The 17317-nt window shown below is 46.5% G+C and overlaps 1 protein-coding gene across 6 annotated transcripts in view; it reads right to left on the bottom strand.

Annotated features, from left to right (window-relative positions):
• Positions 1–1001: 1001 nt before the first annotated feature.
• RIMBP2 (RIMS binding protein 2) overlaps positions 1002–17317 on the bottom strand; it is a 53453-nt gene continuing 37137 nt past the window's right edge. For 2 of the 6 annotated variants that reach the window (XM_065889756.1, XM_065889754.1), the window contains 4 exons: positions 11454–11557; positions 10266–10337; positions 3451–3585; positions 1086–1274 (listed from right to left, as the gene is read on the bottom strand). In XM_065889756.1, coding sequence (XP_065745828.1) covers positions 1086–1274; positions 3451–3585; positions 10266–10337; positions 11454–11557 — 500 coding nt within the window. Of the gene's footprint in view, positions 1029–1085; positions 1275–2924; positions 2952–3450; positions 3586–10265; positions 10338–11453; positions 11558–17317 lie in introns of those variants that run through there. The other 4 variants (XM_065889757.1, XM_065889755.1, XM_065889758.1 and 1 more) reach the window with 3 other exon arrangements.

Below are 17317 nucleotides of genomic sequence, written 5' to 3' on the forward strand. Positions count from 1 at the left end.
ACACAATGGGGAAAGCTTCATCATTCATTTATAAACCTCCCATAAATTACAAAAGAAAGGCAGTCTGAAAAGTATGTATAAAGAGTAAAAACAATTTACAGGTGGACAAGAATTACAAAATAGTAACCATCAAACACATCCGCCGGCAACTTTGTAAATCTTTCTTGTTGTTCAGGTGCCAATGGTGAAGACTGGTGTGGAATCATTTTGAACGGACTTAAAGTTAGTATGTTTTCGGTGTGGCGTATGCATTATGTGGATTGCTTTACGTGTAGGCTGTTCATTGTTGATTATCTGTGTATGGCATTTTGACAAATAATGAAAGTAACGTAAATCCATATGCCACAAAATGTAACACCGAAAGCAATGAATATTACCAGCTTTTTGGCAGGTTGGAGTAGTGGTACTTTACCAAAGTTACTTCCTCTCCTCTTTTCTAAATGATTTGAATAAGTAAACATTTCCTGTGTGTCGCCTGGCTTGCTTCCAAAGACAGAAAACCAGGATCTTACCATTGCACAGCCTGGGCAACTTGGTCTCAAAACACTGTGTCTGTGGGGGGGGGGGGGGGCACTGAATGCACAACACATACAACGTGGACACTGTGGCTTTTATTGGACAGTACAGTCATTGTGCACTTACGAGGCAGGACAGCAAGGCGGCTAAACTAGGGGTTTCAAGACCGGAGTTCAAGTGAGAGTTATGTGTCAGAAGGCAAGCATTTTTGAAAAGGGAGCGAGGTTGGAATCATTCCTTCAAGGGCAGATGACAAATGCACAAAGGCTGGGGCCCCAGGTAGGGAGTGAGCTGCAAAGAGCTACTGGCCGCCCTGCGTGCTCACGAGACAGCCCAGCTCCCGCCAGGGCCCGGCAATAACAAGAGCGATGGGCGCGGAGGCCCGGCGGGAGTACCAGCAGCTCTGTGTCCTGGCGCTGGGTTTAAAGTGGACGGTAGTGCAAAGAGCAATTTCTCTACTGGTGTCAGGGGAGAAGATTGGTTTTTTAGGAAGTACTTGAGTCATGAAAGCCCTAGTTTGGAATTAAAGAAAATTACATAGACTTGGAAGTTGTCCGCAAGCACGTGATTCATCTCACTGCGCCCAGCTTTTTCAGCAGTTTCTTGCCTTTGGAAAGCAGCCCCTTTTTCTTTCTCGAGGACATTGCCCTGCCTCTCCCAGGACTACCAGTACCCATAGATGACGTAGGTGACCCAGAATGGAGGTGGGCTGTGGGAGATGGCACTCTCCTTGCTGTACCTGAACCCTCAGGAGGAACCTAGTAGGCACATTGGTACAGGTCATTGAGTGCGTGAGCGCCGGCAGCACCCCTCCGCTCGCCGCGCAGCATCAGTGACGCCACACGGCCCCGTTTCCCACCAGGCGAGGTGAGGGTGGTTCGTTTCTTCTCTGAAGGGTTGATGTATCCCGTGAGAGGCACACGGCCCTCCCACGGCATAGCTCAGAGGGGGCGGGGGTCTGAGGGCCCCCAGAGAGAGGGCCAGCAGTGTGGGGGTGGGGTTTTCGGTTTCTTTGTGTTCGGGGGAGGGAGTGGCCATTGCTCTGGCAACACAGAGCTGGGTAATCATTGACTTTGGAACTTAAGACCAGAAGCGGGAAGAAGGAGTCATTTTGAATTAGGTTGAGAGTAAGACTGGCTGAGTACCCGTCAGTAATCTTAAAGGCAAACAAACGTTCTTAAGGGGAATTTCGAATTTGAAAACTACTTGGGCGTATGAGATCCTGACGTTGAGTACATCCCTGGGTTAGTATACTAGAGAAATACTGGAGATGGCACACCGGTTGAAAGAAAAATAAATAAATAAATAAAATAAAATGAACCTTAATTTCAATCAAAGAAAGCTTAAAGGCCCTTAGTGTACGCTCTCATTATTTCCAAGGTATTAAAGGCGAGTTTTTGTCGACACAGAGCACATGGTAGGGCTTCCGTGCACTCGAGTGCTTCCTGGCGCCTCACAGGAGCGGAAATGTATTCTAACGCGGGCATGACGACGTGGGCTCCCCCGCGTTTACGGTCGCAGGCACGCCTGCGATTATATACCACCACCTTTCCTCTCGCTCCCTGACCCCACCAGAGCAAAGCTCTTTCTAATAGGAGCACTCGTTACTCATCAGGCCAACAGGAGCCCAGGGGCTTCAAGCTTCCTTGGATTTAAAATCAGGGTCTAATTCTAATGGAGAACACCTACTAAATCGTCCCGAAGTACACCTGAAGATACCGTCTGTTCCGTCTAATGCACTCATTTGAGATGCACGTTTCATCAAACGTGGTGTCGCATTGGTGTACCAACAAAGCAGTCGTCCAGCCCAACGCCCGCGTGTTCAGGACACGCGCTTGTGCTTTGAGGGGGCGCACCAGCTCTCCCCGTAAGGTAGAGGGACGGTCGCTTAAGAAAAAGCCGCCTGCGTTCCAGGCAGCATGGGGAGTGTTCAGAGCCAGCTCTAGATCACCTCGTGTTCACTACTCATCCGCTCCATCTTGAGTTGCGGGTTTTTTTTTTTTTACGTAAAATTTCCAGAGGAAACATTTTATTAGCTTGTGCTTTTTCCAAGGGTGGCTAACAATGCAATATGCAGCTTGAATTATGACTAGACATTGGAACACTGTGTAAACAAACAATTAGCCTATTAAGAAATATGTTCCCAATGTTGGCCTCTTCCAAACATTCTTAACGTAAATCGTAGGAAATGATTATCAAAGATGATTTACTTCACTACAAATTCAGTTGCTTTACAACTGAGACCAATAACACTTTAGGTCCAGTGAGTTTTTGAGACATATTTCTTCTTTTTTTTAGCCCCCCAGTGAAGCCTTAAGTCTACCGCATTGGTCCACTGCAGGTAGCTTAGGTTGCTATGTTTACAGGTATCTTCAGTTGCTCACTTACGTGAAGGCTACATTGCCTGATTAAGGGGTGAAATGCACACTCTTCTTCTGTTTCCAAGCAGATGAGCAAAGAAATAAAATATATATAAAAATATAATATATAAAAACTCACAGTGATGAAATAAAATAAAAATGAGACACCAAACAAATGTAATCTGACAGTTATATATGGCTGAGAAGTTCTTTGACCTTTGCTGAGAAGATCTGTTAAAACCCTGACAGGGCAAATAACCATTACTGCCCACCGAGTCTAAGGACTGCAGCCATCCCCGTTTCACTCTTAAACGGGACTGTGCGTCTGTGACGTAGGATGGCAAGTTCCTTTGTGAGTGAAGCAGACTGATTAGATTGAAAGGGGCGTTTTGGTGAAACCAGTAAACTTGATTTAGAATTAGGAATCTTTAGGCACAAACCCCGTGGAAGGGCAGAGGGAAAATTCAGGGGATATGCTTTTCGACCTAAGACATAAAAAGCAATGCAAAGACTGCAGTAGGCCGTCTGTGGCGGAGGGGGACAGGGGTTAGAAGTGCTGAACACACGTGCTTACCCTTTTCGTCTTCGAGCGTGTCGGCGTGTCCTGCGGGTAGTGGGACGGCGCGTCAGAAAGATAGACTTCTACATCATCAGGCACTTCTTCTAGGAAGTTGGAGGGTACGAGGCCTTTCTGCCCATTGAGCTCCCCCTAAAAACACAGGGATGAGAAGAACAGTTGGCTCTATTTTTCCAGAAACCTGCTTCTTGCTTTAGGTAAAGGAATACAGCTCAGAGTAGCGAGCTTATTCTGGCTCAAAAGTGGCAGACAGACCGGGACTCCGGTGTTTCCGGACTCCCCTGATCACAAGAGTGAGCTCGGCCACGTGCTCGAAGTGCAGGTTCCCGGCGCCCGCCCTGAGGTCTCCATCTGGCCTGTCTGGAGCGGAGCTGAGGACCTGTTTCGGCCAAGGGGCCTGGGTGGTTCTCAGGGTCAGGCACACTTAGGAACAGTCCTGGGGAGCACCTCGCTTAGAGGTTCTCAGCCCTGACCAACCTCTGAGTCCCACGGGAGCTTGCACAAATAGCGTTGCTTGGGTGCACTGAGAGAGGGGAGTGGGGGGGGGGGGCGGGTGTCACATGCGGCGGCAGGACTGAGGGGGCCGACCAGTTCCACCTGGTATCTTTCATCCTGTGCGTCACTACAGCCTTGCTGTAAGAATGCACCCAAGACGGGACGGTGAAGGTGTTGGCACCTCCTCGAGGTGACTGCTTCAGGTTGGTACATATCCTTCCAGACCTTTCTACGCAGTCACGTGTCCATGCATGGAACACAGTTCCAACTGCCCACTGGACGTCAGTCCCGAGCAGCTCACAGCCCACCACATCAACCCCCCCAGTGCCACCTTGCCCCACAGAACCCAAAACCAAGCTCAAAACTGGCCCCAGACAACCTGGGAGTGTGTTTCTCTGTCCAGTAGGTGTAGGAGATGGTGGCAACTTGAAGGAGACAGCCTACAGCCTCAAAATGAAAACTGTGCATCCAGGAACGTGATGGACAGAGTGAATGGGAGAAAATGCCTGCAAGTCATATATCTAGTAAGGGGTTATAAAGGATATATAAAGAACTTCTACAACTTAACAAAATAACCCAATTAAGAAGTGGGCGAAGGACCTGAACAGATAATTTCTCAAAAAAAAAAAAAGACAGATGGCTAAGTAGCACGTACAAGATGCTCAGCTTCACTACGCATTAGGGAAATGTAAATCAAAACCAAGACACCGCCTCCCATCCATTAGGATGGCTACTATAAACATATTAATGTTGGTGTAGATACGGAGAAATTGGAACCCTTGTGCACTGTTGGTGGGACTGTGAAACGGTACAGCCACTATGGAGGAAACAGTACGGTGGTTCCTCAAAAAATTAAAAATAGGATTACCATATGATACGATCCACCAATTCCACTTCTGGGTGTTCACCCAGAAGAACTGAAAGCAGAAGTTTGAAGAGAGAATTGTGTACCTATATTCATAGCGGCGTTCTCCACAATAGCCAAAGGATGGAAGCAACCTAGCTGTGCATCAGCGGGTGAATGGATAAACAAAACGTGGTACCGTGGAGTGTTATTCAGCCTTAAGAAAGGAAGGATATTCTGACCTGTGCTACAACAGAGACGAACCTTGAGGACATTATGCTAAGCGAAGGGTCATAAGCGGACATATACTGTGTGATTCCACTTACATAGGTCCGGAGAGTAGTCAAGAGTCTAGAGACAGAAAGGAGAAGGGTGGGCGCCAGGGGGAGGGGACAGTGGGGACTTGGTGTTTGATGGGGACAGAGTTAATCTTGCAAGATGGAAAGAGTTCTGGAGATGGATGGTGGTGACGGTCGCACAGCAGTGGGAAGGTACTTAATGCTGTTGAGCTGTGCACCTGTAAGTGGTTAAGATGGGAAATTACGTGTATTTTCTCACAATTAAAAATCAAAATGAATCTCTTTAAAAGAGGCAGGTCCAGGCACCCCCCACGCCTTCCTGTGCGCTAATCCCTCCTGAGCCCGACAGTCACGTGCCCAGCCGCCCACCAGCTCCTTCTGCCTAGGCCCTGAAGGTCCCACCCTCCTGTTCACCGTGGCCGCTTCAACCCTTCTTCCTCGGGCTCCACCGTCAGCTTGTCTTTCTCCGTTGGCGTTACTTAGGCACTCTTTCTAGGACAGCTTTGCTTTTTGCTGTACACGTCTCCCTGGTGATTTCTTCCACGCCAGCGCTTGCAGACAACATGTATATATGCAAAGGCGCTGGAACGTCTGTCCAGTCCAGACCTCTCAGTAGGTCCACCAGCCAGATTTCCCCTCCAGCACCAGAGGTAAGCACCGGATGGAGTAGCTGGCTCGTGGTGGGGGCTACATTCTATGAGAAGGCACAGCTCTACACACACATCCCCATCAGCACCATGTTCACATCTCAAGAGGCACCTGTGTGAACCACGTGTTCAGGCTCCCGGGCTGAGCCCTGCCCTGGGCTCCCCGACACAGCGGTGGAGGGAACTAACTGCGCTCTTCCTCGTTTCCTCTCTTCTCTTGAGCCTCCCAGCACAGTTCTGCTAAATCACACATCCAAAGTGCACACGACACGACCTCACCGTTGGCGTCCTCCGCCACGTACCCCGGCACAGGACGTGGTCGCTAGAATCACGCACCTGCGTGAGTCCCCCTCCACGCTGGAGAGGCTCTGTAGCCCCAAGCCCAATAGTTTCTAAACCGTGTTTTCCTCGCTACCGTGTCCTCATTTCTGTGTTCCCAAGGGCACCCGTCGGCTGTGGCAGAATCTGCAGACCCTCCCGGAAGATGTCACAGCTACAGATCTCAGCCCTGCGCGGCCTCGAGCCTATCTCTGTCAGCCTCCCCCGTCACCGTCTCACTGCAGGCCCTTGCCCGTCACCCGGGCCGTTCCATCGCTCGTCGCCCGGCCTCTCGGGACTCGCACCTCCCTTAAACGGTCCACTTGCGAAGCCCTTGACCATAATAACATCTCCCCCACTTGCAGACCCTTCACAGTCTGATCTCTGCTCCTCCTCGAGCCTCATTTCTACCGCTTTTGCGTTTGAGGCCGGATACGAACCGTGTGAAGACCTTACAGTTCGAACAGAAGTGGAATCCGCTGGGCTGGGCTGTGCAGAAAACGTTACAGTCTACCCCGGCCCCTTTTCCCCATGCCCAGTCAGCACGAGGCCCCATCACGCTTGCACACGTCTCCTCCTTTGCTTCCTTTAATACTTTAGAATGCTACTGTACGGCCTGTTTCCCTCTGACCTATCGAAGTATATGATCTAAGAGTTTGGGTGTTGAAACACTGGGCAGTGCAAGCATCTGGCTAACACAGCGTGAGGGTTAAAGCACTGTGGGGTGCTGGGAGCCTCAAGTGACTGGAGACAAGGCAGGGACTTCACTGGGGATGCTGTGAGTTGTGGAGGGGAAGGCCCAGGTAGACAGCAGAGGCCCCTCTGTCTACAATCTGTTCATTGTGGGATGTGGTGGAACCGAGGAGACAGCAGGAAGACATGACAGGACTAGGTCCCATGAAATAGCCGCAAGTCAGCTCTCTCGAGAGCTTTTACGGCTGCATGTGAAGTGAGACAGCGCAAGTGTGGCGGGATTTAAGATTTTCGGTATTAAGTGAGGTATCCGCGGTTCTTGTTTACCAGATAAAAAGTAGTAACTGCACTGGGCAGTCTACTCAGCAAATCTGACCCACAAAATAATACTAAGGCCATCTGGTGGAAAGAGAACTAAAACGTGTACATATCAATTTAGATCTGATGCCTACTATCATATAAAAGTTAGGTAGGCTGTTCAAGAAAATAAAGTAGATAAAACAATGGAGGAATGGGGACATGCAGGTCATATTAGAAAAATATGTTTAACTTACCAGAAAATACTATGTCCAGTTTTGTCTATATGTTTGAAAATCTAAATGAAAGGCATGGCTTTCTAAATATATATAAAGTAATTAAAAATTGACTCAATAAGAAGATAATTATTTAAGCAAGTGAAAACTTTTGTACAACTGCATCCTAAAATGACACTGAACCTAAAAGATTTTTAGGTAGGTTGTAATAACCTTCATGTAATTGTAGGACCTTAACTATGTCATTTAATCTGTTCGGAGCATGAAAAATACTGGAAGCTCTCCAGTTCATTCATAATTCTAGCATAATCCTGATACCAAAAGCCACAAAAAAAGATACTCCAATAAACATAAATCAATATAATTTCTGGAATATAAATATAACCTCTGAATAAAATGTTAGCAAATCAAATCCAGTGCTTTAAAAATAATTGTAAAAAAAATAGTTGTACCCCATGGTCAGTAATTTACTGACAAAAAAAAAAAAATGAGTCCAGCAAATGGAACACAGACGCTTAACATGATAAAGACCAGCTATCTTTATCGATAATCTAGCCCAGCACAACAGTGTAGAGATTAGTGAGAGTCCTACTAAAATACAGACTGTCAGGGATCCCCCGTCCCTGTCATTCACAACTGTTTTCAGTGATGCAATAAGACAATAAAAAGCGATGACTGATAAATACTGAAGAAAAGACAAAATGTCATGATTTGGGGAACCCGAGAGCGCCAACTGACGACAATGGATGTAAGTGCATTCAGAACAAAGATTTGTAGGGGAACATAAACACACATGCACATAAATGGGCACACGGTACACACACACAAACATACACACGCACACACACATGCATGCACACGCAGCATACACGCGCACATACAATTCATGTATACATGTACACACATATGCGCACGCGTGTACATTGCATACATACACATACACACACACATTTCCAACATATTTTCTAAATAACCAGTAAAATATATACCAGAAAAAAATCATAATAGCAAGAACATAAGAATGAACTTTGAAAGATATATAAAAGGACGTGTAAGAAGAAATTCATGAACCTTCTGACAGATGAAAGGGAAAACTTAAAAAATGTCAGACACACCATGTGTCCAAATCAGAAGACAATATTATGTCAAGTTCCCCCCAGTTTAACCTAAAAACTAAAAGCACCTCTAAACAAAATACTATGGGTTTGTTGTAGGGCAGGCTCTTTACAAAAACGGTTCCTCCCAAATATGAAAATGAATTATAAAAATACAATAACTGAGATAGTGTCAAGTAGCACTGAAGTCCAGAAACACTCTAGGTAGGAATGCAGTTCATAGGAGAAAGATGGGATCTTTAACCAGTGGAGAAAGGACGGATTATTTAATAAGTGGTGTGGGGACATTAGTTTCTCTAATTAGAAATCAAGAATAAAGTTAAACACTTGAGATTTACATGTGAAAATGAAGCTATAAAAGTGAAGAACCAAAGTAAGATAACTTCTATCAATCGCCTTGAAGGACTTTTTAAGCATGACTCCCAGGGGCAGACGAAACTGACTACGGACACATCTAGAACTCCTGCTTCATAAAGGAAAACAAAGCAACAAAACCACACACACACAAGGAAAAGCTAAAAAGCAGACAATGACCTAGAAAAAGAACGATTTGCAACATATGGGACAAAGTATTGAGACAGGCTGGGACCTGGGACCTGGGACGCTTTGCTGCAGTGCTTGTACCTGGACAGATGTCATCTCCTCAAGCAACAAAATACAAAGAAACTATAAGGGACTAAGAATAACCACATGCATGCACAGTTGGGGCAAATTATGGACAACAAGGTACAAAAAGACCAAAAAAAAAAAACCCAACTGCCCCTTGTGAAGAGCTGGGAGCAAAAACAGGGTGTCGGGAGCAAAAGCAGGGCACCGCACGTGCCCCCTGCCCTCAGCACCACCCAAGGGGTGGGCAGACCTCCTAAGCCACGCCTCCAGCCCGACCCCTGGACCCACCCCTACCCTCACCGCATAGAAGGAAGCAGCTTGCACTCCCTCAAGGAGCGATCAAGGGAACCTGTTACTGGTTCTCGCTCCCCCCGCTGCAGCAGGGGCCCCAGTAAAGCCTTGCCTGAATTTCTTGTCTGGCCTCTGATGAATATCTATTGATTAAGGGGGCCAAGAACCCTGGTCGGTAACGGTATGAATAGTCTCACTAAAAACTACACTTTTAAAACAGACACTGCGCAGAGGAGAGCTTTGAAAGGCCACGTGTGCCTGAGTTTGTAAAATCCCTTTGACCCCGAGAGAAACCTGCCATATCAGTACCTGAGAGTTTCTCAGCTACTTTGATTTCTTTAGAAAAAGAAAAGAAAAAGGAGGAAGGCTGGACTCTGATGCAAGATGGTGACCCCACTCCCAAGGCAGGGGACAGCGGTGGGTGTCTGGCCGGGCGGGAGCCGCCAAGATGACCACCTCCTCTTCCTCGGGGATTATCGGGAGACCGGCTCCTCCACGGTAAGGGGAATGAGAAGGAAGGAGGCTGGCGCCGGCGTAGAGCCAGGACTGCCGCCCAGAGACTGGGTCCACAGGGCTGCGCGAAGGAGGTCAGTGAGGAGGCTTTTAGTTAATGAATTATGCTTCTTTGTATTCCTTCCTTTTCCTATTTGAAAATGTATTTATTACCTACGCAGTAAGTAATCCAGAACATTAAACTGTTTGGTAAAGGTCTGGATGGAGGAAATTTTAAGTGTAAACATGTGAATACCCTTCCTTTGCTGACAGCTTGTATACGTCGAAAATACCCCTATTAGAAAAGAAGGAACCGTGACGATTACACGACTGCCGTCCTACAGTATGTCCTCAGGAAGACAAGCAAATTAGCCAACCCGTCAGCAAGCCATACAGAGTTCATACATGATTTCAGGGGAAAGAAGAGACAAGCAAAATTATATATATATATATATACTTGATGCTTCAAAACTTACATAATAAAATCCATCTTCATCAATTTCACCAAAAACAGTAATAATATCTCCAGTGCAAAATGTAAGTTCAGCCTGTAGAGATAGAACATAAAGTTAAAAGTGTTCTCCTGGAGACAGAAGTTGCTTTTAAAAAAAAAAAAAAAAAAAAGTTCTTCATGATTTCTCTTTTTTTCTTATTATTTTGGTATGAACCTATTCTTTCAGTCAAATAAGGAGGAAAGGTATAAATCTGATGAATGCGTCCGTCCCTAGCCTCTTAGAAAGTAAGGATATGTCATGATGACTCCAGCCTACGAGAAAAGGGCTGCCGGGCTCTGATTCTCAGCCAGAATTCGAGGTCGTCCCCACGTTCTGCTGGCGGCACGTCTTTAGAACCAGTCAAATAGTCAACTTAAAAAACCCGGAGCCTCAAGGAGATGTTCTCTGCAGTGTAGGGACCATTGCACAAACAGCCTTTCACCGAATGTAAAAAAAAAAATCTGTAATTAAATGTCTGTTTATTAAGTGTCTAGGCCAGGCTCCAGGCTAGAGGTGGGTGCATAGAATCCAGCAGGGATACCAGAAAAAAACTGCATTTTTATCTCTCGACGTGAAAGGAGGGACTAAAGTTCATACCTAAGAGCCATCAGGCATCACACACAAATCAAGCCTGCACAGAACTTGGAATCTACCTGCGCTCTGAATCGGAGCCACGAGCCGCTCGCCCGCCAGGTGTAACAGAAATACCGAGGACCAGGGATCGGTACACATCTTGTCATCTAAGAAAGCAGCCCCACAGACTGGAAACCTAATCTTTCATTTCTGAAGGCAATTCCTTTTCAGTTTTCACAAGGTTCCTAGGACCCCAAAACTACATGCACAGAGAACACCAATCCTTTCTTCTCTATCTTCCTTGAATGTGTGTGTGGCGGCCATGAGGGTCAGTGGCCACATGCAGGGGGCTTTGCTTTCTCTCTCCAGGACGACCCATCACCACCAGGTGTGGGTCACAGGGCTTGCCCGGCGCTGGTCCAGGGAAACCCTATGTCAGTGGCTGCCGTGTCCTGAGCGTGTCACCAGGCTCACGACCTCTCTCCTGCCCGCCTGGGTCCCTATTTACTGGTCGGGTAGCCCTGCCCTCGGACGGGTCCAGAGAAGGCAGGGAGGGAGCAGTGCTGTCAGCAGAGGTGTGGGGCGCTTGGCCGGTACCTCGACATCGATGTTGGGCGAGCTCTCCCTCGGGTCGTAGTCGTACAGGGCAACCATCCTCCTCGTCGCCACCGAGGGCTGCCTGATGCGCCTTCTGTCTCTCTCTGTTCCCGTCACAGGAGAAGAAGAAAGACACCGTGAAGTGATTTCAGAGCCGGGTCACAGATGGCCAGTGTGGCCGAGGCGACCACTGGGCACGAGTGCCAGCAAAGCCAGGGCAGCTCCCACCCCTTTCTCCAGCACATCCGTGAACAAGGGAGACTTAGACTGATCCTCTGCAACAGTCGGTCTAAACCGTTTGGGCCGGCACCGGGTGGGTGTAGCATGGGTAGGACCACTGGGCCAGCTGGAGGTGGGCACCTCGCTCGCAGGAAGCCCCGCAAACGCCGGGTCAAAACTGCTGCCCGTGTATCTGCCGTGAAGCCACAGAATCAAGTCATTCTCGCTCAGACCAGAGGCACGGCCACCGGCCTGGCATCAAGAGAAGCGAGAGTCCGTAGAGAGCGGCGCCCTCTCTACCCATCTCAAGGGTCCCTCCCACCGCCTTCTCCTCCAGTGCCCTGCCACTGTGCTTTTAACAGCTGTCCCGGAAACGATGCCACCTGTGGAGAAGGCTCTGGGGAGGCCCCCTCCCCTTGCCTGGCTGTGATGTGCCATAGACGGAGCCCCAGGGCACTATCCCAGCACACACGGCAGCACAAGCCGGGAGGGAAGAGGAAGCCCCGTGCAGAGCAGAGGCGAAAACTCTGCAAACAGCCGTCTATAAGAAGGGTCCGTGGAGAACCGTGGGATCTGGCCCAGACTGTCGAACTCCCTGGCAAACCCGCTGTTGTTTGGATTTCTAAATGATATTTCTCCTGGAGAAAGCCGGCATTGAAGCATTTCTTCTAAACACAGCTGCTTTTCACCTACAATGAATTTTTGGAATTCAAAACATAGAAATGAAAACTCTCAAAGGCAGGTGTTTTGAAAGCAACTAACATTAGTTACGTGGCTTTGCAGTGGTTTGTGGCAGGTACAGGGCCTGCAGTGGGTGTGCAAAATTCAACCCTCAGCTCCTGGTCAAGAATCACTGCTTTCGGGGCTTCCCTGGTGGCGCAGTGGTTGAGAATCTCCCTGCCAATGCAGGGGACATGGGTTCACGCCCTGGTCCGGGAAGGTCCCACATGCCGCGGAGCAACTGGGCCCGTGCACCACAACTACCGAACCTGCGCGTCCGGAGCCTGTGCTCCGCAACAAGAGAGGCCGCGATAGTGAGAGGCCCGCGCACCGCGATGAAGAGTGGCCCCCGCTTGCCACAACTAGAGAAAGCCCTCGCACAGAAACGAAGACCCAACACAGCCCAAAATAAATAAATAAATTAAAAACAAAAAAACACAGAAGAATCACTGCTTTCATTTAAAATAAGCAAGCACACCTTTGCAGGACCTGCAGGACCTATGTCTCCTTGAAGCGAAGTATAGTGGTAACCAGAGGTCAAGTACGGTACTGCTAAATATTGCTGATTTCACGGGGCACGTTTTCTGCAGGGATGAATTTCTGAAGGCGGCAATAACAATACGCATGTTCCAGACTGAGGCGTAGTTTACATACAATACGATTCACTCTTTCTAGCGCCCACTTCAGCAAGTTTTGATAAGCTCACGCGGTCTTATAACCACCACAGCCGTCGAGATATTGAAGCTCCGTCACCCCCCAAAATTCCTTTATGCCCCCTTGTTGTCACCTCCAGCCTGGGTAACCACTGGCCTGTTTTCTGTCCCAATAGTTTTGCCTTTTTCAGAATATCGTTTAAATGGCATCACACAGATGTAGCTTTTGGAGACTGGCTTCTTTCCTTTGGACGATGCATCTGAGGTCCATTCATGTTACTGCACGGATCAATAGTTCTACTTTATCGGTGAGTAGTATCCCGCTGTACGGACGCACCATAGTTATTTTATCCATTTACCAGCTGGAAGACCTTTGAGCTGTTTCCCCTTATCAGTGATTATTAGTCAAACCACCATGAATACTCACGTACAGCCTTCTGTGTGAACGTGTTTTCATGCCTCTCGGGTAAGTATACAGGAGTGGATAGGATTGGATTGTAAGTGTAGGTTTAACTTTAGAGGAACCCATACCTGTTTTGCAAAGTGGTTGTAGCATCTTACACTCCAGGGAAACCGAGCAGAACCCTACAGGGCCTTCCTGGGGACAGATCCCACCCCCTGCCACACGGTGTCCCCTGCCTCTTGTTTGTAGAAAAGCTATAGCCTCCTAGGCCTTCCCCAAGTTCCAAAGAGCAAATGTAATCAGAAATGTGAGAAAATGTGGAAACGAGGGGAAAAGGTCAAGCAACACAAAATAACAATAGTTTAGCCAGAAAACAATGTCAAGGATCCTCAGTTCCTCCTCAAGGGCTATAGGTACTATTCTGAGAGCTGTTTTACAGATACTAAAACCTCCACCAGGTGGAAGTAGTTAACTGCCGACCACCAGCACGTAGACGCCAGACTGGCTGGAACCAGAAGATTGATGACGTTGATCCCCAATTACCTCACCACCGACCAATCAGAAGAAGGTCCACAAGCTGACCAGGCACCCTGAAGCCCCCTCCCTCACCTTGCCTTAGAGACCCTTCCCTGAAAGCCACTGGGAGTTTGGTTCACTTGAGCATGAGTTGCCTGTTCCCCTCGCTTGGCGCCTGCAATAAATGCTGTACTTTCCTTCACCACAACCTGATGTCAATAAATTGTCTTTGCCGCACATCAGGTGAGTGGACCCAAGTCTGGTTCAGTAACACCGCAAGCAAACGAGAGTTCCAGTTGCTCCACACTTGCCAACACTTGGTATGAGCAGTCTTTTTCATTTTAGCCGTTCTAGTGGGTGTGTTGGTTTCTCATCATGGCTTTATTCGCTAATGATGTTAGGCATTTTCCCATAAGTTTATTTACCATCCAAATATCTTCTTTGGTAAGGGATCTCTTCAGATCTTTTGTCAACATTTTTACTGGGCTATTTTTTTATTTGTGAATTGATGGTTTTATTAATTTTTTATGATAAAAATTTAAAAAAATTTTTATTGGGGTATTAGTTGATTTACAACGTTGCATTATTTTCATGTGTACAGCAAAGTGAATCAGTTAGACATATACATATATCCACTCTTTTTTTTTTTTTTAATTCTTTTCCCATATAGGCCATTACAGAGTATTGAGTAGAGTTCCCTGTGCTATACAGCAGGTTCTTATTAGTTATCTATTTTATATATAGTAGTGTGTATATGTCAATCCCAACCTCCCAATTTATCCCTCTCTCCCCATCCCCTGGTGACCATAAGTTTGTTTTCTACATCCGTGACTCAACTTCTGTGTATGGGTTTTTTTTTTATTGTCAAGTTTTGAAAGTTTTCTCTGTATTCTAAATATAAATCCCTTTCTGCCGAGTTACTCGCAAATATTTTCTGCCAGCTTGTGGCTTCTCTTTTCATCCTCTTAATGGTGTCTTTCTAAGCTGAGAAGTATTTGATTTTGATGACGTCTAACACAATTTTAAAAATATATCAAAGAAATTGTTGCCCTATCATCACAGTTTTTCTCCTGTTTTCTTCTAGAAGTTTTATAGCCTTTGTTTTTATATTTAAGACAGTGTTCCACCTTAAGTTTTTTAATATGGTGAGACTATGGCTTGAGATTGATTTTTGGCCCGTGGATGTCCAATAATTCCAGCACCTATTATTGAATAGACTCTCCTTTCTCCACTGAACTGCATTTTTACCTTTGTTGAAAATCAACTGACCGTGTATGTGTTGATCCGTTTCTGGGCTCCATTCTGTTCTGTTGATCTGTGTGTCTGCCGTTCTCCAATACCACATGGTCTTGATCAGTTTGCCTTTATAGGGAGTCCTAAAGTCAAGTTACGTTGAGTCTTCCACTTCTGTTCTTCTAAAAAATTGTTTTAGCGATTTTAGTTCCTTTGACTTTTCATATGCATGAAAGATTTAGCTTATGGATTCTACATAAACCTTTGCGCAGACCTTCACTGCAGTTGCGATGAAATCCATAGGTCAGTTTGGGGATATCTGACATCTTAATATCTTAGCAGTATTAAGTCTATGAGCATTCTGTCTCTATTCACTCAGGGACTCTTTGGTTTCTTTCATCAGTGTTTTATAGTTTCCAGCATACAGATCCTGCATGTATTTTGTTAGGTTTAACCGTAAGTATTTCACATCTGCATTGTGTTATTGTTAAGTGGTATTACTTTTTAAATTTAAATCTCAAATTTTTCATTGCTAACCTATGGAAATACCATTGCTTTTGTATCCATTGGCCTTGCTAATCTCACTTGTGAGTTCTAGGAGCCTTATTTATAGATATGTGGGATCTTTAAAGTAAAGTTTCATGTCACCTTTTCCTTCTGTGTACCGCTGCTTCCTGGCTCTCCCCGTACTGCATGCTCTGTGTGATGCTGGAAGGAAGAGGTGAGGGCAGACATCGCAGCCTTACTCCCAGTCTTGGGAGGAAAGCATTCGGTCTTTCACCATGAAGAAGGCTATTTCCTAATAATAGAGGGGCAAGCAGGTATCTCAGCTTGGTTCCCTCAACTAGTCATATTTAGAAAACTAGAATGGAATAAAAAGACATTTAATCTAACTGATCACGTAAATCAAGTTTCTGTTTTTTAGCAGATCACTCCTAGGCTCCCTGGGTCTGTGGTGCACAGAGCCCGCTCCCTCTATGAACACTCACGGTCCACTTCAGGAAGGAAGACAGCAGTGCAAGGGAGTGGATGGTGTGAGGGGCTCAGAGAGCTGCAGTCTCGTGGATTTAATCTGGGCAATTGAATCATATGAAACCTCGACTATTTGACGTGGATCGTAACTTGAGACCATGAGCTCATTAATACCAAAAAGTCTGAGGCATTTTATTTGATTTTGTGTTTATCCTTAAAACCATGCATATTCTTTAACCACTGAATTTCGTCTTTGGAGTGTCATTTAGAAGTGAATCTAATGTTTTGAAGTATTAAAACTTTAAACATGAATGACATAAAACAGGTATATCTGTCTACAGCTATTTAGAAAAAGTAGAGGCCTTTTGAATGAGTAGATTTTCCTTGCACAGGGGAAAATTTAAAGATCGTAAGTGTAATGTTGCTGAAAACAGTTTTGCTGTTGGTTGGCTCACTGGTGCTGCAGAGTGGTTCAAGAGAAACGAAGGCATTTAGTATCCAAATTAAAGGGTAAAAATCTTTTATGCCTTTTGGATAAGCAAAATTCACCTGAAGGATGGAAGGCATAACACTACCCCATCATCCTTTGAAATTTATCATCGACACGCAATGTTCAAAGTATATTACCAGTGTCTTAGTTCATTCAGGCTGATATAACAAAGTGCCACAGACTGGGTGGCTTAGACAACAAATATCTATTTCTCACAGTCCTGGAGGCTGGGGGTCCAAGACCAAGGTGCTGGCTGACTTGGTGTCTGGTGAGGACCTTCTTCCCTCCTTCCTGGCATACAGACGGCTTACTTCTCACAGTGTCCCCACATGAGGGAAGGGGTGAGGGGCCTCTCTGCGGTCTCTTCTGTAAGGGCACTAATCCCATCCGGGGGGCTCCACCCTCATGACCTCATCACCTCCCAAAGGCCGCACCTCCTAATCACACTGGGGGTCAGGATATCAATGAATGGATTTTGGGGGGACACGGTCAGTCCAGAACAACCCAAAAGCAGTTGTTTATTTTCTAGATGTGACAGACCTTTAGTAAGCAAGGCTGTACTTCATCTTCCCTGAGAAGACCATCTGTGGTTTCATAAATATTTAGATGCCTATACGTCCGTATCACAGCAAGACTATTACAAGCCTGGTTTACAGAG

This window comes from Phocoena phocoena, chromosome 13 (genome assembly GCF_963924675.1).
Source record: "Phocoena phocoena chromosome 13, mPhoPho1.1, whole genome shotgun sequence".
NCBI lineage: Eukaryota > Metazoa > Chordata > Mammalia > Artiodactyla > Phocoenidae > Phocoena > Phocoena phocoena.